This window comes from Ochotona curzoniae, unplaced genomic scaffold (assembly GCF_017591425.1).
Source record: "Ochotona curzoniae isolate NIBS_2020 unplaced genomic scaffold, NIBS_Ocur_1.0 contig_908, whole genome shotgun sequence".
In the NCBI taxonomy this organism is placed as follows: Eukaryota; Metazoa; Chordata; class Mammalia; order Lagomorpha; family Ochotonidae; genus Ochotona; species Ochotona curzoniae.
The window spans coordinates 17,912,407-17,932,563 of record NW_024466607.1 but is presented as its reverse complement, the minus strand read 5'-3'; the positions used below and the strand labels follow the sequence as shown (position 1 = coordinate 17,932,563).

The following is a 20,157-nucleotide window of genomic DNA, read 5'->3' as shown; positions in this document are numbered from 1 at the left end:
TGTGTGTGTATGTGCATGTTGGGGGACGGGTCCTGAACTTTATTCAAAGGGTGGAGTGAGACCTTTTGGGAATTAAGCCATGGGGAGAGCCAGGCTGGAAGAGAGATGGGAGGTGAGTGCAGCAGGCCAGAAGCAGGTGGGAGAAGTCAGTGGGAAGCCAGGGAAGACCCAAATCTTCTAAATGTCCTGGAACCTGGGAGAGGTGGGAAATGGGAAATGCCTGCAACCTGCTTAGAATTCTGTTCCAAAGCTGACCTTAGACATGATGCACAGCTCCTGAAGCATGATGAAAGAAGCCCAGGATGAGCTGCCCCCACCCACCCAACACGGAGTACCAGATGAGACCCCTCAGTGGGGAACGTTTTTATCTCCATGACTACCAAAGCCCTAGTGCCATGGTGGGGCAGTTGGGGAAACAGAGGCTTAAAATTGATTACAAGCATACCCCCAGGACATACTGTTGGAAGGTGTGGCACTTTGATTTCAAGCAATGGTGGCCTTTACCAGTGAGCAGCCCAAGGTCAGAGAGCATTGCCAGCCCTCTGAGGAGGGCATGCACAGTTTGGGGCCAATCCAACCGCAGTCCCTACTCCTAACCAGCAGATGTCACAGGGCTAGCCTCTGTGGGCAGGGCCAGCTGGAGCTGGGAGCTATGTTACATGTGGGTCTGAGTGGACATCTGGGAGCCAAACACCTGCTGGTCTTACCATCACAGCTACGTTAGCATTCTCAGCCGCTTGGACAGTCCCCTAGGGCCCCGGGGTATTCCATAAGAGGCACAGCTCAGCACTTCCAATACTGTGATTTTATTATTATTTATTTGAGAGGCAGAAAGAACGCGAGAGAAGCTCCTACTCACTGTACACTACCCCCCAAAACGCCCTCAAAGTCTCCCAGGGCTCATTCCAGGAGCTGGAAGCCAACCCGGATATCCCACGCAGTCATCACCACCACCTCTCAGGGTTTGCATTATCAGGAGCGGAAGCCAAGACACCGGACCCAGAATCCAACCCAGGCACTCCCATCTGGCACGCAGCCGGCTTAATTGCTAGGCCAGCCTGCGATCTCCATTGCTCTGGCCAAGTTTCAGCTGCGGTATGGGAGGAGCAGTGAAGGCTCGGGTCTCAGTTCCGCCCAGGACCGGGTTGGGAAGCAAGAGACATAGACATCCATTTGTCAGTTAACAGCCAAGCCTAGGGCCCAGAACCCGGAGCTCGGAGCTGTGCACCCCTCGGCCTGTGCTCCAAGAGCAGCAGCCCCGGAGCCGGCCCCGTTGAGCGGGGCGGGGCGGGTGCAGCTGGCGGCCTGGGGTGATCCGGAGCTCCGCCCCGTAGGCGGGTCCCGGGAGTCTTAACGCGCGCCGGCGCGGGCGCGAGGCCTTGGCAGCAGTCAGCCACCTCGGGAGCCGCTTCTCCAGCTATCGTGCGCCGTCGCGTCCTCGCCATGGAAGGCTACCATAAACCCGATCAGCAGAAGCTGCAGGCCCTGAAGGACACAGCCAACCGCCTGCGCATCAGCTCCATCCAGGCCACCACCGCGGCGGGCTCGGGGTGAGCGCGGGGCTCGGGCTGGGCGCCGGCGCGTTGCTCCGTGCCGTGCAGCACGGAGGCCACCACGCGGGCACCGGCGGGGGCGCGGTCAGAACCGAGGGCGCGCTCTTCGCCGTGGCCCCGGGCCTTCCGCTACCGGTGCCGCGCACTCTTACCCCGGCTTCCAAGGCTCAGCAGCCTTGGCCCTGGTGTAGCGTGCGCCTCGGTCGGCTCTGCTGCCCCGCTGCGTTGGGGCGGGTGAGTCCCAGTCCCGGCGATTGGTCCCTCCATGTTGTGCACAAGCTGCAGCTGGGGGAGGCAATCGGTGGCCCAAGGTCACACGCGGCCCTTTGGATTGGAAGCCAGGGCCTTGCCAGAGGGCTCCGAGACCCAGGCCTGTCTGCTCCTTAAGTTTCCTCTCTCCGCGTCACTGCTCAAGCTCCTCACCCCTCTTGGAATTGGGATCCAAGTGGGAAGAGCAGGGGCTGCTGCGCCGCATGGAAGCGGATGGGGGAAGGGCGGCGGCACGTGGAGGCAGGACCCTGGCACCCGGGTTGAAGGCGAGGCCCCAAGATCAAAGCTCAGCCAGACAGTGGGCCCGGAGGCACAGAAGACTTGGGAACCTGGGTGAACAGGGAGGAGGGGACCCAGTGGAGGAGGAGGTCTAGGCGCACCACCTTGGGTGCACTGTCCCTCCCCCATTCTGACTCTTAGTTGGTCTGAGGCAGATACCTTTTGGGGTCCGGGGAGGGATGGTCACTTAGATGCTTTGTGAAATGGAGACTGCGGGCTGGGAGCCTTGGGCTAGTGGGAGGCCGGGCTAACGGGCAGTATGGGGCCATTTCCTCAGACTTCCTCATCAGCTTGTGTGTTCCGAACAAAGACAGGATTCCAGCTTCTGACCAATGCTTTATGGAGCGTACAACCAAGAAGTGAATCCTTTTTGTTCATCAAGGTGGACACGCACCCACTCTCTTGTGCCTTTAAGATACCCTTTTGGACAGCTCTTGGAAGCCGTTGCCCTTCCTGCTTCCACCCACACTTTGGACCTTTTATCTCTGTGGGTTCATACAGGTCCTGTCCGATGTGCGGGGTATCTCCTGCCTACTCCTTGTACCCCTGCTCTTCCCCACCAGCCTGGCACCCAGTGGATCTGCAGGTCCAGCTAAGAGAGTCAGCACTTCCCCAGCTAACTACTGGTACCCATGCAGGCTCCTTGCAAGGCAGCAGAGGACCTGCCGGTAGTTCCTAGGTCACTGAGTGACTCAACATCTTTCTTTGTTGAGAAAGGCCTGTGGGGGTGGGCTGCATAATATTCACAGTTTTTGGAGTGAGAGCTGAGGTCAGAGTGCTATAGGCCTTGGACAAGCTGGTCACTGGGGCTGGAGTTAGCAGGTTTGCCCAGCAGGTGCACAGGCTGGAGAGTGCAGGGATACCAGAGAGATGTGCACCTGTGGAAAGGCACTTGGAGAAAGTGCAGGGAGCTCCCGAAGAGGAGTTCTGTGACATCCTGACATCCGACCATTTGAGAGTGAAGCCCACAGCTACATTGTAGCCATTCCTGAGCTCCCAGTATTAGTTTGCAGGGAGAAAAGGGAGGGAGTTTGTAACATCAGTGATTACTCTGTATATGTGTGCATCGAGATGACTACTAGAGAAAGTTCAATTTTAAAAGGAAGTAGCAGTGAGCCTGTGCAACCCATGTCACAAGAGGAATTTTGAAATGGAGAGGCAGTCTGTGTGCTAACAGCCACCGAGGCAGGTTTGAGCCCCAGGCGGGCCTTTGTGCTCTCAGGGCCCCGCCTCCTCCCTCACCACCACCCGTAGTCCAGCCCTGGTGAAGACTCCGCCCGAGGCCCCCATCCCAGTCTGGGATGCTATGGCAGCTACCACAGCAGTGCTCTCAGGATTTCGCCTTTGCTGAGGGACTTGGTGACCTGGGCGCTGTCACACACTGAGGCTGCCTCATACTGTACCAGGGAGGACTTGGACTGTTGTTGGTTTCATGGGTAGGGAAGGTGCTGCCTTCCTGCCTGTGGCTTAGGCCACCCTGGGTGCAGCGGGCCCCGCCTGGCTCTGGGAGGTGCAGACACTGGCTTCTGTGTCTACACTGAGGGCCCCGAGGTGGAGGAACGGAGCCTTCACAGAGGGCTCTTTGTCGAGGCGGTGGCTGTGCCCGCAGTAGCCACCACAGCTTCTCTTGGGGTCATCTCCTACTGTGTGCTGAGCAAAGTGCATAGCCAGGGCCCTGCTGTTCCAGGCTTTCAGAAGTGAAACCAGGCAGCCTGGTGGCAGAGATTTCCCGGTTTTCAATGTCTGGCAGGCTTGCGTTGCAGTTCCTGGGCCAGGCCTTGTGTCAGGGCTGCTGTCAAGAGGAAGGTGGTGGTCTGAGTTTCAACAGGGTCTGTCCCCGATCCTTGCTCCCTCATCATCCTCCAAAGGCTCTGGCCACCTCCAGCCCTGCAGGGAAGAATGTGTTAGGACACCAGGAATCAAGGCATTTTGCCTGTTTTAAGCAGATTCTGCCCGTTCACCTCTTGAAAAAAAAGTTTGTGGACAGGTGATGTTTTTTTAAACCGGGTCCTTCAGGAGTGTGGCTGGGCCCCACCCTCTGCGGTCACTGGCACCACATTGTGGTGTCCAACATGCACTGAAGTGGCAGCGACCTGTCACCCAACCCCAGCATTAGCCAGTGTTTAGGCTGAGGGCTCAGAAGGCCCTCCAGGTCTTTTTCTCCCCTAGGGCCTCCTTAGGCTGACTCAGGCCAGAGCCAGTGTGGTGGGGTTGGCTCAGCATGGTGGCATTAGCAGCTAGGAAAGTGTTGCTCAACCCAATGTGAGGGCAGCCGACTCAGTTCTCTGCCCGAGTGACCTCTGAACTCGGCATGGCCGAGGCCAGCACTGGATTCCCAGTGCAGCCCCTGGGTTAGGGTCTGGCTGACACAGGCTAATTCTGACCCCTGGACTTAGCTGATTTAGGCCAGCCTGCGCCCACAAAACCTTCCATTGTTATCTGCCCTGCATGCCTGGAGCATGCCTCGAGGCAAGGACCTGCCCAGAGCCCAACCCTTAGGCAGACTTTGACTTCATTCTTGGCCCCAATGTCAGCATAAAGGGTGGTTGGGGTGCACAGGGCCCCTGGTGGGACTGGGGGGCATCTAGCCCCAGAGTCAGTGGCCCTTGTAGGCTGAAGGCTGTATAGTGGGAGAGGGAAGGACGGGTACCTGGGAACTGAGCCTGACTTGCACTTTTTTCCTCCTTTGAAAAATAAACCTTTCGCTACCTTACTGAGGTGCCATGTGCATCTTGAACAAATGCAGAGATTTCATCTTCCCGATGTGCACCCAGTGCTTTCCCCTCTTCTCCCCCAGCTCCCCAGTTCCCTGGAACTACCAATCGTATGTACATGTGTTGCTTTTAGGGGTGGCAGGAGTCAGATCTGGCTCTTCCAAGGTGTGTGATGGTGCGTTGCAGCCGACTGGTCACCGGGCTGCACGTGGCCTCACTGTGCTGCTGGCTGGTCTTGCAGGCCTGTGCACAAAACCTGGTGAGACCTAGTTACCGGCAGGAACACAAGGCCCCATTTCCTGAGCACAGTGCCAACTCCTGTACACCACGACACACTGTAGGTACACAACGCCTCATTCTATTTTACAGAGAGGAGCCTGAGGTTCGGGCAGACACCAGGGGTCTTTGTCAGGTAGCAGCCAGCTCCGGGCGTTAGGTGGCTCAGTCTTGGCACGCCTGCATTCCCTGGGTGAGGGTCCCTGGGTTTCAATCCTGATTCAGCTTCCATTTCCAGCTTCTGGCTCATGTACACCTTGTAAGGCAGCAGAAGATAGCTCACATCCTTGAATCCTTGCCATCCATGTGGGAGATCTGGATTGATTCCCAAGATGGCTTTAGCTTAGCCCAGCCCTGGCTGGGGTGGGCATTTGGAGAGTGAGCCAAATCTCTGCCTTTCAAATGAAAAAAATAATGACCCTGTAGGTAACCACCCCCAGAATGAAGACAATGTAGGATTTTGAAAAAAATCGGTTTGTTCCCCAGATGATCACAGTGGCCACGCCTGGATCAGGCAGGAGCCAGGAGCTCCACCTGGGTGTCTCTCCTCACCTCTCCCAGAAAGAACTGCCCCCTCAATTTTTCATTATTTTTCCATTATCCCCACTTGCATACATCTGTATATGGTGTGGACCCCCTGCTCCCCGGTGGGGTTCCTCAGCATGGTGCTTTGTGAGGCAAGGTCACCCTGAGGTAGGCTCACTTCTGTCGTGTCTTCTGGTACAGGTGCACATGGTGCCTAGGCTGTCCTGCATGGCACAGGGGTGACTCCAGACCCTGCTGCTGTCCACGCAGTGGGCCAGCCCTGTTTCTTTCCTAGGTGCTTGCTCATGAATGTTCCACTTGGTACCCACGAGTGCAGCTGCTGGGTCTTTGGGAATGTGCATCTTCAGCACATTATTTTTGCGTTGCCTCATGGTTAAAATATTACTCAAATTTTCTGGTTTTGTTGTTATAATCAGTTGGTAAATTACTTTTTCCTAGAAATATTCCTGTTTTAAAATTTATTTTTTCCAGGTTATTCAGAATATATTTTGCCACCTGAATTTAGCCCCCAAGTTCCATTTAGAATAACGGAGTTTGGAAAAGACAGATCTTCCATTTTCCGGTTCACTCCTCAAAGACTGCAACAGTCAGGGCTGGGCCAGGCTGAAACCAGGAACCAGCAATTCCATCTGGGTTTCCCACGTGAGTGCAGGGGCCCAAGCACTTACTTGGGCCATCCTCTGCTGCTTTCCCAGGCTGTAGCAGGGAGCTGGATGAGAAATGGAGCTGCAGCAGGGACACAAATCAACACCTATGTGGGATGCCAGCGCTGCAGGTGGAAGCTTAGCCTACTGCACAATAGCATGCATTGGCCCCACTTTTTTTTGTAGTTTTGAGCTTTGGGAGTTGCCTCGGTAAGGCTGTGATCAATTACAGTTCCCAGGTGTGTTCACTCATTGGAAACCCTGCTTGATTCAGGTCAAGTCTGCAGGGATGGGCGAACCGTTTGTGGATGGAAGCTGATATCCAAGATCTCTTTTTAAAATCTATTTATTTAAAAGTTAGTTACATGGACAGAGAGAGATATCGTCCATCTATCTGTTGCTGGTTGATTCCCCAGATGGCCACAAGAGCTAGAGCTGGGCTGGTCCACGGCCAGGAGCCAGGAGCCAGGAGCTCAAGGATTTGGGTCATCCTGCTGTTTTCCCAGGCTGTAGTGGGGAGCTGGATCAGAAGTGGAGCAGTGGGACTTGAACTAGTTTCTGCAAGGAATGTGACTTTTTCTTCATTATCTCTTGAAAGAGCTCCCCCGCCCAAGGGTGAGGGATCTTGCTGTGAGCAGGTGGAGTAAGCACTAACAGAATTGGTGAGATCCTTCTGGCTGGGGAACGCCCAGAAGAAGGTGGAGACTGGGATGTCTGAGGTCAATTGGATGGGCCCTGATACGCTGGGCTTCTTTGTGTAAGAAAACAGGAGACTGAGAGGAGCAAACTGGCAAAGTGAAATAACTGAAGCGGATACACCTGCCGGCCCCTGCCCCATCTGCTGGAGTTTTAGGGCTGTTGGTGTGGGCCTCTGCTCTTCCGCCTCTCCCACAATATTTCTAGGATATTGCTGATTGGGTGCAGGGCTTTCTGGGTCTGAAATCACTTCCATAATAGCCCTGGGAGGGGAGAGGGCTGGCCCCACCCAACTAGGTAACTGATATGTAAATACTGCTTTGCTTTTCAGGCTAGCCTCCCACCAGTTTCATCAGAAATGTCCTCTCCTGCACCTGGCCTGTGAGCAAGTGGGCACGCGCGCCCCTGCTACCTAGCCACCCCAGCAGAACCAAGTGGGCTTGTATATAGTCTCTTCGAGCCAAGGGGAAGGTTTGGGGACAGGCAGAGCTGCTTGTGTGTGTGGCATAAAGGTGTGGGAAGGACTTGCAGTCAGTTCTTCCAGGGCTCCCGTCCCTAGCCCGGCTGCATGCAGCCACAGGTGTGTCTTACCTAGCACCTGGGGTGGGGCCTCCTCCTGCAGGTGCCCGCCCAGGTGAGCTGGGGTTACAGGAAAAGTTCAGCCTCTGAGGCTGTAGCTGTGTACTGAAGAGTGCAGCTCAGGGTAGTGCTACAACCTTGGGGACTGCAGAATGTCTGGGCTGGGGAGGGAAAAATCAGCTGCTGTAGTTCCTTTCCCACCTTGTGCTTGTCTCCAGGCTCCTCCCACTGGGCCTGAGCTCAAGTCAGCCACTGGCCAAAAGTGCTGTGTGTGCTTCACCCTTTCCCACCCAGAGACCCTCCCTGATGGGTCGTGGGGTTGACTCCAGCAATCCTCTGGCTCAGTAGTCACCCACATGTTCCCCGACTCTGGCCTGCAAAGGGGGGGCTCCTATGGCATGGGAGGGGCAGAGGAGCAGCCTGCTGTGGTTAAACAGGAGACTCCTGAGCCCAAGTCTCAGCAGGTGAAGGATCAGGAGGGCCCCCCCGCCATACACACACACAGGAAAGGGTCTCTGTTGACATGTCCTCACCTCCTCCCTTTTTCAGGTGTAGTGTCTTTTCCCCCTGGCCAGGAGTTCCTAGAAATGGTTAAGTATCAGAGGACAGTGTGTGGGGAATGTGGATACTAAACCAGCATGGACAGTTTGCTGGATTCCTCTACTAACCTGTCTGTGCTGGGAGTGACTCACCCTTAACCCCAGTGGGAGGGGGCTGGTGTGGAGCCCAGATGCTGCATGTACCCTTGGGCTTGGCATTGGCCATGTTGTGTAAAGAGCCTTGACAAGCAGCGCCAGAGGGCTGAGCTGACTGGGCTGCACGCGGGGGAGGCTGGGTGGCCCTGTGTGCCCTGAGCCTAGGGTCGTGTTGCAACCACATGGACCGCAGGGTCTCCAGGCCAGCTGAGCCTTGCAGTCCCACCCTGCAAGGAACCGCGCCTGCATCTGGACTAGAGACTGATGACACAAGTGGTTCTGAAGCGACCTGATGTGGCTGGCTTCTCTAATGATGCAATCCTTGCACTTTCTGGTGTTGAACCCTTTGCCTGGTAGCCATTCAGTTGTTCACGTGGGAAGGGGGCACCCCGTGATCCCACTGCTCTGTGGATGGAAGGGCGGGACCTTGCTTTTGGTCACCCCCAGCCCTTCTAGCCTGTCCAGGCAGAAGGGTTTTTGTTTCTTCCTGATTGCAGACTTTGTAGAAGGTCCAACTGTGTGCTTTTTACCTTCTGAATTCTGCATAGAAGCCTGCCCTGGGAATGCCACCTTTCAAAACCCAGTAGTCTGGTCAGCCAGAAGATTCAATTGGAGAACATGCAGCCCCGTTTTGCAGGCTGCTGGGCTGCTGGGAGGTTGTGGTAGCTCCAGGAACCACAGCTCTTTTGCCCCTAGCTTCAGAGAGGACCAGCACCCTGGGGGCTGGGAAGGCAGGGTCCCTGGCCACCTTCCAGCTTCCACCCAGCCACAGTACTGCCCCTGGGAAGGTGTGATAGGCCCTGGTCCCTAAGCCATCCACAGTGGTCTCCTTGAGTTATATGTCCTTCCATTCCCAGCCATCCCCATCCCCCTGAGCAAAAACAAGTGCTTTTCTGATGGGCTGGGCTTGTGGGGTCCTCCACAGCTCATGCACTCCCAGGCCCAGAGCCGGGCATGCAGGCCCGTGACACCCGTGTTTGCCTTCTCTCCGTGCCGCAGCCACCCCACATCATGCTGCAGCGCTGCAGAGATCATGGCTGTGCTCTTCTTCCACACCATGCGCTACAAGGCCCAAGACCCTCGGAACCCGCACAACGACCGCTTCGTGCTCTCCAAGGTAAGAGCCCTGGCTGCCCGTGGCCTGTGGCTGGGTGTCCATCCCCACTCCCTCTGCCCCTCCCCGGGCCCTGGATCATTAGCGAGTGCTTTCAGAGGACGCCTGTCCCCACTCCATCTCCACCGGTCCACGCCTGACCCTGTCTCACATGTCAGGAGGCCAGGAACTTCTCCCTTTGCCTGTACCGGCTGTCCCTCAGTGCCCTACTCCCAGCTGGACCCCGCTGTTAAAGAACGGGAGCCTGGAGTAGCCAGTCACTCTTCTGCAGAGCCCAGGGACTTAAGCAAGGCTCTGAATGCTAGGAATGAGGAAGGGGACAATGGAAGTGCCGAGTGTCCAGCTTGGGCGCTGGCAGGCAGGCTGCATCTGGTGTAACAGCGTTGTGGCTTTCTGCATGGTGCCAGCACTCCTCGCTCCCTCCCTGCGGCTGGGTTTTGCAGGGTGGGGGTGGGGGGTGACTCTGGTCTGCTTCTGCAGCTCAGAATCCCAGCCACAAAACCCCGGAATCCACCTGTCCCCGGGGCCTGGCTCGGCAGCCCTCCGTGCTTTAGAAGTCTGTCCAAACAGACCACATGCCAGAGACCAGGGATTAAGACAGCCGGCTGCCTGCCGGGGTTTTGGCCCACGCTGTACCCAGCTGTGCCCCCTGCGCCTGTCTGCGGTGCCCAGGCAGCCTTGGCTGTGGAAACTTGAGGCTGGGGAGTAATGAAAGGGGGGTGTGGCCTTTGCTTGCTTCCTCCCTGGGATGGATCCTCCAGCTGGTGTGGCTCTGGGGCTCACACTGTGGTGGGAATAGCTCCAAGTATCCGACCCTGTCCCTACGCAGGGCCATGCAGCTCCCATCCTGTACGCCGTCTGGGCGGAAGCCGGCTATCTGCCTGAGGCTGAGCTGCTGAACTTGAGGAAGATCAGCTCTGACCTGGACGGGCATCCTGTCCCGGTGAGTGTGCCCAGCAGGGGTCCTGGGCCTCGCAGGACCTCAGGGGGACAGGGGTGTTAAAGACAAAGGCAGCGGGTGTTTGGGGATTGTGTGTTCTCCCTGCCACCTGGGGAGGTGGTGTCCACTTACACATACAGGAACTTAGCCCCCTCCTAGGTGGGAGGAGGGATGGCTGAGAAGGCTGGGTGGCCCCAGTTGGGACCTTACTGCTATTTCACCATCCTATGAGTGACCGTGGCCCTCTGTCCTAACAGAAGCAGGCTTTCACCGACGTGGCCACTGGCTCCCTGGGCCAGGGCCTGGGGGCCGCGTGTGGCATGGCCTACACCGGCAAGTACTTCGACAAAGCCAGGTAAGGGCCACCCTACCCAACTCCCTGCCCTCCCATGCTTAGTTTTGGGAGGGTCCTCTGACCTGGGCACTTTCCTTTGCCTATGTGTATCTGGGAGTGATGGTGGTAGTTATTAGGGGGATTGTCCTAAGGACCAGTGGAGGTTGGGGCCATGACCAGCCATTGAAGAGAGGAGGAATCTGTCCAGAATGGAGTGAGTTACAAGTCCAGGGCCTGGACCTACGTCCCCACCCCACAGACCCAGTTCAGCACCAGGGGCCCTGACTTGAGCCACTTGTCTTTATCTGAGGGAAAGGGTTGGGTTATGGGTTCTGGCAACCTGTGTGCCAGCTGCTATCAGTTGGATAAGGAGCAAATACTGGGGAGGTTGAACCTGAAATGGTTGGGGAGTGGCCTGGTCAGGGGAGAGGGGGGTTCACCACCCCATGCAGGTATGAGCTCCCGGGTGGCTGTGTGCTGTGACCCGGGGTCTCACCTGCTGTCTGGGGCACAGGTTGGCAAGTGCAGTCTGGTTCCTGGCCCCCTGGCTGTGCTCCCTCCCTGGCTTCTACTGTTTGATAAAGTCCCCTGGGAGCTGGGGACACAGTGGCTTAGGTCCAGTTACCACCCCTCTTACAAGAAAACTAGGTAAGGTGCTTGACCTAGTCAATGGGAGGATTTTGCAGTCCATATTCAGAGTGACCAGGCTGCCCTGTGAAGGTCCCTGGGGAGTCCCAGGAGTTACTAGGCCCCTTTGGGGGGCGGGAAGGAGCAGTCAGCCCACCCGCCCCCTTTAGGAGCAGGGTCGCAGCCTGGACTGTCAGAAGACTGGGGGTCTGTATTGGAGGCTGCTCTGGGGGAGCCCCTGCTGTGTGCAGCAGTTCCCAAGCTGGGTCTCCCTCCAACAGACCTCAGGGGTCCCTTCCTGACACCCCAGGCCTGGGTCACTTGCAGTCCTTGGGGCAGACTAAACTACATCCAGAGGTGATTCACCAGGATGGAGGGGGTCAGAACGGGCTGTGTGCTTGGGGACAGTTGGACTTGGCACAGAGTCAGAGCTGTGAGTAAATCGCTCTCTACACTTGCTTGAAATAATTCCCTGCCAAGGATCACGGCCTGACCCTAACATAATGGAACAAGCCTAGTGTAGGGAGAGGGGTTTAGCTCTCTCCCCAGAAGCACAGTGGCTTGGGACCAAGTTGGCTGAGGTTTGGGCCCTCAAACTGCCTCGAGTGGGGGTGGTGGCAAGGCGTCAAGATTATCAGACCCATCCAGACACGCCGAGGTGGCTAGCATCTAATATGTTTGTGTGTTTCCTCCATATCATCATTAAAAAAACAGACACGTTAAGTAGTGCCGTCCTGGTACATATGTAACTTGATCTTCTGTTTTTACCAAAAAAAACCCTGCCATGTCCCTTTTCTCCTGCCGTGGGTGCGCAGAGCTGGTTTGCAGGGTTGTGTCACATTCTGTCTTGGGGTATGCTATAAAGCAGCCATCTGTGGCTGGACATCGGAGGTGGTTTCCAAATAGCAGGGATGCAAACGACCTTGACCTTCTGCTTCAAGCTCCTCTCCTCCCCTCGGGTTAGTTCACACCAAGGGCATTTTGTAGGGCCTGCCCCTAAATCCAACAGCTCGGACAGCGTGCAGCACAGGGTTAGTGTAGCCTTCTTGGGCCCCCTTTCCGTGTCTCCCAGCACCGTAGGACACCGGCCTGTCCCGAGCCTGGTCCAGCCTCCACCTGAAGCTGTGCTGAGATTGCCCTCTTAGCCTCAAGCCAGAAGTCTAGGGGGGATGGGCACCATTAGTTTCTTTGACTCATCCCCTCAAGGTAGTTATTTTGATTGTCTCAGTCTTCAGTCCCCTCTCGGGGGCTGGTTAGTTACCTGCTTCCTATAGTTGAAACGTGGGATCCCCAATTGGCCTTGTCCAGCTGGCCAGGTGGAGGGTGCGGGAGTCCGCCCCCTGCTGGAGGCCTGCAAAAGTGCCGAGTCATGCTGACTCTGGCCCCCTGCTGGTCCGGCCTGGGCCTACCCAGAGTGGTAGAAGAAGGCCTCACAGGCCTGCTCCGCTAATCCTGCAGCCGTGGGAGGCCCTTGCCTGCAGCAGGAGGGCAGCTGCGCCACCTCTGAGTCTGACCAGGCACCAGCCTCATCCCCTGGGGACAAAGCTGCACGCTGTGCAGGGTAAAAGTAGATCCCCAAGGCCTGCCCCAGCTCATGCTGTTTGTGTCTCTGCATAGCAGGGAGCAGACAGGCCAGGCCACCATGGGGCCCTATATCATGGTCCTCAAAACCCTCGACCCTCTAACCTGTGTCTTGATCCACAGATTTTGGAAGGTAGTGAGTATGCTGAGTTAGAGGAGCGGGTTCCACACAGCGCACTCAGCACGAGCCCTGCCAGGACCCTCATCCTGGCCCAGAGAGGGAGCCGTTCTTGCTTTTTATGTTTTAACAACTAAATATTTTCTTTTTCTCTTTGAAAGGGAGAGGGATAGAGAGATGGATCTTCCATCTGATGGTCCCCACTCCCTGCCTGGCTGTGGCGGTCAGGGCTGGGACAAAATAAAGGCCAGGGAGCCAGGGGCTCCATCCGATCTCCCACATGGATGCAGGGACCTAACTGAGCCATCACTTGCTGCCTCCCAAGCTGTGCAGGTGGCCCTCTAACATAGCATGGAGGTGTCCCAAGCAGCATCTTTGCCAGGGGGCGGAACCTCTGGCCCAATAACTTGTTTCCGTGCCTGCTCTGCACGACCACATGTGATCCTGCCCATAGAGCACGTGGTCTGGGAGCAGCCCCCAATGTCCCACCTCTGTTGGCAGCTACCGCGTCTATTGCCTGCTGGGAGATGGCGAGCTGTCGGAAGGCTCCGTGTGGGAGGCCATGGCCTTCGCCAGCTTCTATAAGCTGGACAACCTCGTCGCCATTCTTGATGTCAACCGCCTGGGCCAGAGTGATCCTGCCCCACTGCAGCACCAGGTGGACGTCTACCAGAAGCGCTGTGAGGCCTTTGGGTATGTACAGGGGCACTGAGAGTCCCTGGGGACGCTTGCAGCTGCCAGAGCTGGAGGTGTGAGGGGCAGCCAAGCACATCTCTTGAGCTGCGTAAGTGCAGCTGCGAAGGGCCTGCTATCTCACTTTGTTCTCCAGCAGGGAGGGAGTGGTGTTCGGACATGAGTGAGCTGGGGCTCACCCCAGCAGCCAGGGAGAGCGTCCAGTATCTCATCCAGCCAGCCAGGCTGCGAGAAGGAACAGCAGGCTCCTCCTTGTGAAGTAAAATGAGACAGAGGGTATCCAGATGGATTTGAAAGTCCAGTGCTACCAAGCAGACAGATTCTTCTGAGTGAGTGGGTGGGTGCCAGCCAGAGGAGCCCTCACCTCCATATCCCTGGCCTGTGCAGCTGGGGCTTTGACGGAACCCTGGTTCCAGGCTCATTGGCATTGGCTTTGGGGTCCGGGGTAGGGAGGCTGTAGGCAAGGCAGACTGGGGCACCAGGCTCTGCAGGCCTCCCTACCACAAGGCTGACCTTGTAGTTGAGGATGTGCCTGGGACCACAAGCAGAAGGTTGCTGGGCAAGGATGTGGTACATAGGGCTTGTATCTGCTCCCCCAAGTACCAGGGGGGTGGCTCATAGCTGCAGAAGTACCTCTGTTGCCCTGTCTGTAAGTAAAAGAGCAGGAGTAGCTCCTGGCCCTGGGGTCGTGTGGCTTGCACAGGTTTTCATGAGCATGCTCAGTACTGAGCCAGGAGCCGGCACGCCGGCACGCCGGCACGCCGGGCCTGAGACGGCCTCCAGTAGGAAATGAGCAGATCAGGAATGAAAAGCAATAAGGGAGCTGACTCACTCTGGAAAAAGGAGAAATTGCTCGAAGGCAAACAGAAGGAGGGAAAATAATGTGAGAACAAAACAAGACCCAAATTGAAAACAGGAATGTTCTGGGCTTGCCAGCTCAAGCCACAGCTGTGGGAGGAAACACTTGGGCACTGGCCCTGGCCAGCCCCTCACCGTCTGCATCTCCCCTCTCTGCCCTCAGCTGGCATGCCATCATCGTGGATGGACACAGCGTGGAGGAGCTGTGCAAGGCCTTCGGGCAGGCCAAGCACCAGCCCACGGCCATCATCGCCAAGACCTTCAAGGGCCGCGGAATCACAGGCAAGTGGAGTGCGAGGCCCATGGGTAGCGGTGGGGACTACATGGATCCCAGGCTCCAGAGAGGAAGGACTGCCTTCTGGGGGCCTCTGATCTGGCCTCTGGTGTGCCTGTGGGAGGAATCACCACGGTGCCCAGATTCTACCCCTACCATCCTGTCCTGGAGTGCTGCCCTACAAGCATTGGGAAGAAGGCACCAGGCCTACAAAATGTTCCCTGGCACCTAGGGGAAGACTCCAGAGGGCAGGCCCTTGCCCACGTTAAAGATGGGACAGTGGGACTAGAGGTGGAGGTAGAAAAAATTCAGTGGCCTGGGTGGAGGTGGGGCTGAATTCCAGTCCCTAGATCAGCTTCTCTGCCCACTGCCTGCCTAGGTAGACTTGGTCCATGTGTTATGCTAGCGCCCCATCCCCTGCTCAGGTGTCCTCTGAGCCCCTCCTGCTCCTGGTGGCCGGGGGGGATGCTGAGCTCCAGGGAGGCCTGCCCTGTCCTTGGCTTTGTTCATGCTGCAGGGACAGCCAAGTCTGGGGGACATGGCAACAATGGGTTCCTTCCTTCCTACCACCCACTGTGGGCTCCTGTAAGACCAGGCAGGGATCACCAAGGGCGAAACCTGACCTTGGCAGTGGCCTTGCATGTCTCCGATGATCTCCTCTCCCCTCCCCAAGGGAAGTCTCTTGGCTGTTTCTGTCCCCAGGCTGCCTGCCACAGCTCCCTGGCCCTGTTGCAGCGTCCCACCTCACCCTGGCTCTCTTGTGGCACCTGCAGGGATAGAAGATAAGGAGTCCTGGCACGGAAAGCCACTGCCCAAAAACATGGCCGATCAGGTCATCCAAGAAATCTACAACCAGATTCAGAGCAAGAAAAAGATCCTGGCGACCCCCCCGCAGGAGGACGCCCCCTCAGTGGACATCAGCAACATCCGCATGCCCTCCCCACCCAACTACAAAGTTGGGGACAAAGTAAGGGCTCTGGGCTGGCTTTGTGCCTTGCTGTTGGAGGAATCAGGATGAGTGGGCAGGGACTCCAAGGGGCTTTGCCCACAGTCACATCCGCCTCTTGTCTTAGGCCTGGGGAAGTTGGGGTTGTTGGGACACCCTTGGCAGCTCAAGTTGACCTCGAAGACAGAGACTTGAGGGACTCCCAGTGGTTGGCTGCCTTGGGGGAGCTAACATTGTGTTGGTCTTCCCTGTTCTACCCCCATGTCTCACCTCCCCACAGATAGCCACCCGCAAGGCATATGGACAGGCCCTGGCCAAGCTGGGCCACGGCAGTGACCGCATCATCGCCCTGGATGGTGATACCAAGAATTCCACCTTCTCAGAGCTCTTCAAAAAGGAGCATCCTGACCGCTTCATCGAGTGCTACATTGCCGAGCAGAACATGGTGGGTGCTGATCCAGCCACAGTTGCAGGCTTGAGAGCTGAGGGGGACAGGGGACGGGCTGAAGCCTTCCCGTCCCACTGGACAGGTGCTGGCTGTAGGTCAGTCTAGGGGAACTCCGAGAATAGGTGGGTCCAGCCTTGACCTTGAGTAGCCAGCTTTGGGGGTCTTGCCTGTGTCCAGAGAGGTGATGGATTTAGCAGCCCAGGTCTGCTGAGCCCTGTTTTGCCCTGGGCCCTTTCTGCTTATCCTGAGGAGCGTGGAGGTGAGGTGATGCTGGACCCTGGCACGTGCAGGGACACAGCCCTGTTGGTGGCTGAGATTGTGAAGCAGGGGCACTGCTATGTCCTGATGTTCCTGCACATTCAGGCTACACCTGCAGGCTGTGGAGGTCCTCAGAGGCTAAGGATGTCAGCTGGCAGGTGCCAGAGCTGCAGGGAAGGCAGCTGGCTTGGGACTGGTGACTGCACCTACAGCATCGGAGGATGCGTCTGGGCACAGGACTCCTCACTGTGCTGTGGGGGAGGATGGGTGGGAAGAGGTGCGTGAGCCCCCCATCTGCTAGATCACTCCCCCAAATGGCTGTAACAGCCAGGACTGGGCCAGGTCGGAGCCGGGAACTCCATCCTGTTTTCCCACATGGGTGGCGGGTACCCAAGCACAGGTGTGTTAGCGGGGAGCTGGATTTAGAAGCAGAGCAGCCAGGACCAGAACCCGGCATCCCAGTGGCCACAGCTTTACCTGCTGTGCCCCAGCGCTGGCTAACTCTACCCTCCCTGCCTGCCTCCAGGTGAGTGTCGCAGTGGGCTGTGCCACACGCAACAGGACGGTGCCCTTCTGCAGCACCTTTGCTGCCTTCCTCACGCGGTCCTTCGACCAGATCCGCATGGCAGCCATTTCTGAGAGCAACATCAACCTGTGCGGCTCTCACTGCGGCGTGTCCATCGGTGAGTCAGTCAAGATCCCCCACCTGCAGGAGGTGAGGCTGGGATGCCAGGGGGTGTTCTACTCAGCATCTACTTTCCCACACCCTAGGGGAAGACGGGCCCTCCCAGATGGCCCTGGAAGACCTGGCCATGTTCCGTTCCCTCCCCATGTCAACCGTCTTTTACCCAAGCGATGCAGTTGCTACTGAGAAGGCGGTGGAGTTAGCAGCCAATACGAAGGTTGGTCCCACTGCTATTTTTCCTCTGGGTGGCAGCTGGCTCTGATCCAGGGGGTTCAGAGAGAGGCTGGGGTGCAGGCACAGAGCTGGTCACTCACTCCCCCAGGCCCCATGCCACCAAGGGCCATTTCCTGGCCTTGCTTGTAGAATACTTGCAGTACCATGGCAGGCATTACTAGCTGCCACCATACTCCTTCTCTGCCGAGAGCTCTGGCTGCCTCTCCCAGTCTGGTGGGTAAAACCTGTCTGCTTTGCCCCCACTTGAGACAGGAAAGCTATGAGCCTAGTCCCAAGGTCCCCAGCAGGAGCTACACTGCCATGGCCCCACTGTCAGAGCAGGTGCCCTGCCCGACAGGTGCACTGGGGTGGGGAATGCACCTTGGCAGATGGCAAGCTTCTCCTGTGGGAAGTTGCCCTGTGTCTGTGGGCAGCTTCCTTGAGGAGCAAGGTGTAGGCTGCAGAGGACAGCGTGTCCACTTCCCTGCTGGAGTAGCCAGGAGGCAGAGACCACTAGATGCCCTGGGCTGGAGGCGGGCCGGCTCCTCCAGAGAGGCGCTGGCCCCGTGTCATCTCTGGGTTCCGGCCCGTCCCTCCCCCTGGCAGGGCATCTGCTTCATCCGGACCAGCCGCCCAGAGAATGCCATCATCTACAATAACAACGAGGACTTCCAGATCGGACAGGCCAAGGTCGGTGCCTTTCCTACCCCCAGTGAGACCCTTCTGCGGGCCCAGGCCTGGACCTGCCCTTCTCAGACTCCCAGCCACCTCACTGGTCCCTGTGGCACCCCCAGGTGGTACAGAGGAACAAGGATGACCAGGTGACCGTGATCGGAGCTGGGGTGACCCTGCACGAGGCCTTGGCCGCCGCCGAGGTGCTCAAGAAAGGTGAGGAGAAGGGGGCCGAGATGCCACGGGCTGGGTGCAAGAACAAGACGATCCATGTGACATAATGGCTGTGATGTGAACTTGAGCCACCACCTGGCACTTGCCAGTGGAACTAGAGTCACAGCTCAGCTTGGGCCCTGGTTAATTTATTATCACCCTGCCTCAGTTTACTCATCTGTATGTAAAAATACAGTCAACCCTCCATGTCCTTGAACCACCCTCAGACACCAAAATCCATGGGTCCTCTGGTCCCTTTTGTAAAATGGACAGTCCCCAGTCGCACAGCTAGCTTGAGGTCCCACAGGCCAGGAGGAAGTCACTGGAGGAGGTGGGTGGGTGAGTGGGTGCTGAGAGCTGGAGGACACCGGCTCCCCCGTGGGCAGAGGGCAGGGGTTAGTGCAGGCTCTCTGGTGGCCACAGCTGAGTCTGCCTGGGTCGGGGCCAGGCCTGAGCTCTTGGCTGGGGGGACATCTCTGAGAACGTGTCCCGTCCTCTACAGAGAGAATCACCATCCGCATAGTGGACCCTTTTACCATCAAGCCACTGGACAAGAAGCTCATCCTGGAGAGTGCCCGTGCCACCAAGGGCAGGATCCTTACGGTGGAGGACCACTACTATGAAGGTAAGGAAGAGGCGGACACAGGGGCTTGGGCATCCGAGATCTCCCTTCTGTGTCTAAGCCCCGGGAAGATGAGCCCTGTCCTGTCTGCTTAGATGGCAGAAGGTTGGGGCTGTTCTAAAGAACCCAGCTGGAGAATCCATGCTGAGTGTCTACATAGCCACAAGTGCTGTGCTTGATGAGTGGTGTCTGTCCTGGTCACAACAGAAAGGTGGTGGCCAGCTTAGCCTCTGCTCACCCCGAGACCACGCTCATCTGACTCCTGTCTGCTTTCCTCCACCCAGGTGGCATAGGGGAGGCCGTGTCCGCTGCCGTAGTAGGCGAACCTGGCATCACTGTCACCCGCCTGGCTGTTGCCCAGGTGCCAAGGAGTGGGAAGCCAGCCGAGCTGCTCAAGATGTTTGGCATTGACAAAGATGCCATCGCCCAAGCTGTGCGGGGCCTTGTGGCAAAGGCCTAGAAGAGGGCAGGGTTGGGGTCCTACACATTCCTGAGGCATTCTGACGGAGGTGCTCCAAGATGTACCAAAGCAGTGGGAATATATGTTTTGAAAAAAATGAGTTGGCCCTGAGGTGTTCTGTGGGGTGTGAGTGAGGCTGGGGCTGATTCTGGACCAGGACTAGGTACCCACTGCCCTTCGGGAGTCTCCACCCCTGGGCCCAGCATCTTCCTTAACCACCCCGTAACACAGCCCCAAATGACCCACATCCCCACCTCGTACTCAACCAGCCAGGCCCAAGGGAGGGAGGGGGCTGGGGGCTGCCACTTGCCATACCCTCTCAACCTGTCAGTCTCCTGGGAGCAGCAGAGATACAAAGGGCAGACCTGTGGTTCGCATGGAGCTGCGGTGACAGGGCAAAGGAGGGCCTCCTCCAGCCATCCACCACCGTCCCCTGCCACTTCTCAGAATGTGGAGTCCCAGGCCTTGCTGCATTTGACAGCTGGTCCAGAGGCCGCTGCCATCACTGGAACAGAGCGACGCCCAAGCTCCAGGTGACCACAGTGTGTTTGCCCTCTGCTGCATGGGCTCAGCCAGAATCCCAACCCCCCTTGGAAGGCCACCTAGCCACTAGTGGGGCCACCAGGAACCCCTCGGAGTCCTTGGGGAGGAAGAGGGCCATCTGGAGATCTGGCCACCTGACAGAACAAGCCTGTCAAACCCAGCAAACTGCTGCCCACTTAACTGCAGGGTCAGATTGGGCATTGCTCCACAAGAATTCCAGAGGGAGCAGGTGGGTCTCGGGTAGCCGAAGATCTTAGGATGCCGAAATCTGTCCTGCACCTGCCAGCCCTGGTTGGGGCTGTGGGA

At 57.4% G+C, this 20,157-nt stretch overlaps 1 protein-coding gene across 5 annotated transcripts; it reads left to right on the top strand.

The window, feature by feature from the left end:
• Nucleotides 1–1,366: 1,366 nt before the first annotated feature.
• TKT (transketolase) lies at nucleotides 1,367–19,327 on the top strand. Of its 5 annotated transcripts, XM_040994630.1 has the most exons (15): nucleotides 1,368–1,550; nucleotides 9,252–9,369; nucleotides 10,196–10,309; nucleotides 10,564–10,661; nucleotides 13,300–13,323; nucleotides 13,468–13,659; nucleotides 14,681–14,799; nucleotides 15,565–15,758; nucleotides 16,018–16,182; nucleotides 16,970–17,126; nucleotides 17,215–17,345; nucleotides 17,948–18,031; nucleotides 18,136–18,229; nucleotides 18,729–18,851; nucleotides 19,133–19,327. In XM_040994630.1, the coding sequence occupies exons 1-15, from the start codon at nucleotides 1,444–1,446 to the stop codon at nucleotides 19,306–19,308; spliced, it is 1,896 nt and encodes a 631-aa protein (XP_040850564.1). In that variant the 5' UTR covers nucleotides 1,368–1,443; the 3' UTR covers nucleotides 19,309–19,327. The 5 variants fall into 5 exon arrangements, with proteins under 5 accessions (XP_040850566.1, XP_040850564.1, XP_040850563.1 ...); XM_040994632.1 differs by lacking the exons at nucleotides 10,196–10,309; nucleotides 13,300–13,323 and adding an exon at nucleotides 4,606–4,631 and having other exon boundaries at nucleotides 1,367–1,539; XM_040994629.1 differs by lacking the exon at nucleotides 13,300–13,323.
• The last annotated feature ends 830 nt before the right edge of the window (nucleotides 19,328–20,157 follow it).

What these genes read in the sequence shown, in the direction of transcription:
- TKT (XM_040994630.1), top strand. Translation starts at nt 1,444, where the DNA reads ATGGAAGGCTACCATAAACCCGATCAGCAGAAGCTGCAGGCCCTGAAG. An exon ending in CAAGGGCCGCGGAATCACAG is followed by an intron (nt 14,800 to 15,564) that starts GCAAGTGGAGTG and finishes TGGCACCTGCAG; the next exon opens with GGATAGAAGATAAGGAGTCC. An exon ending in CGCCGAGGTGCTCAAGAAAG is followed by an intron (nt 18,230 to 18,728) that starts GTGAGGAGAAGG and finishes CGTCCTCTACAG; the next exon opens with AGAGAATCACCATCCGCATA.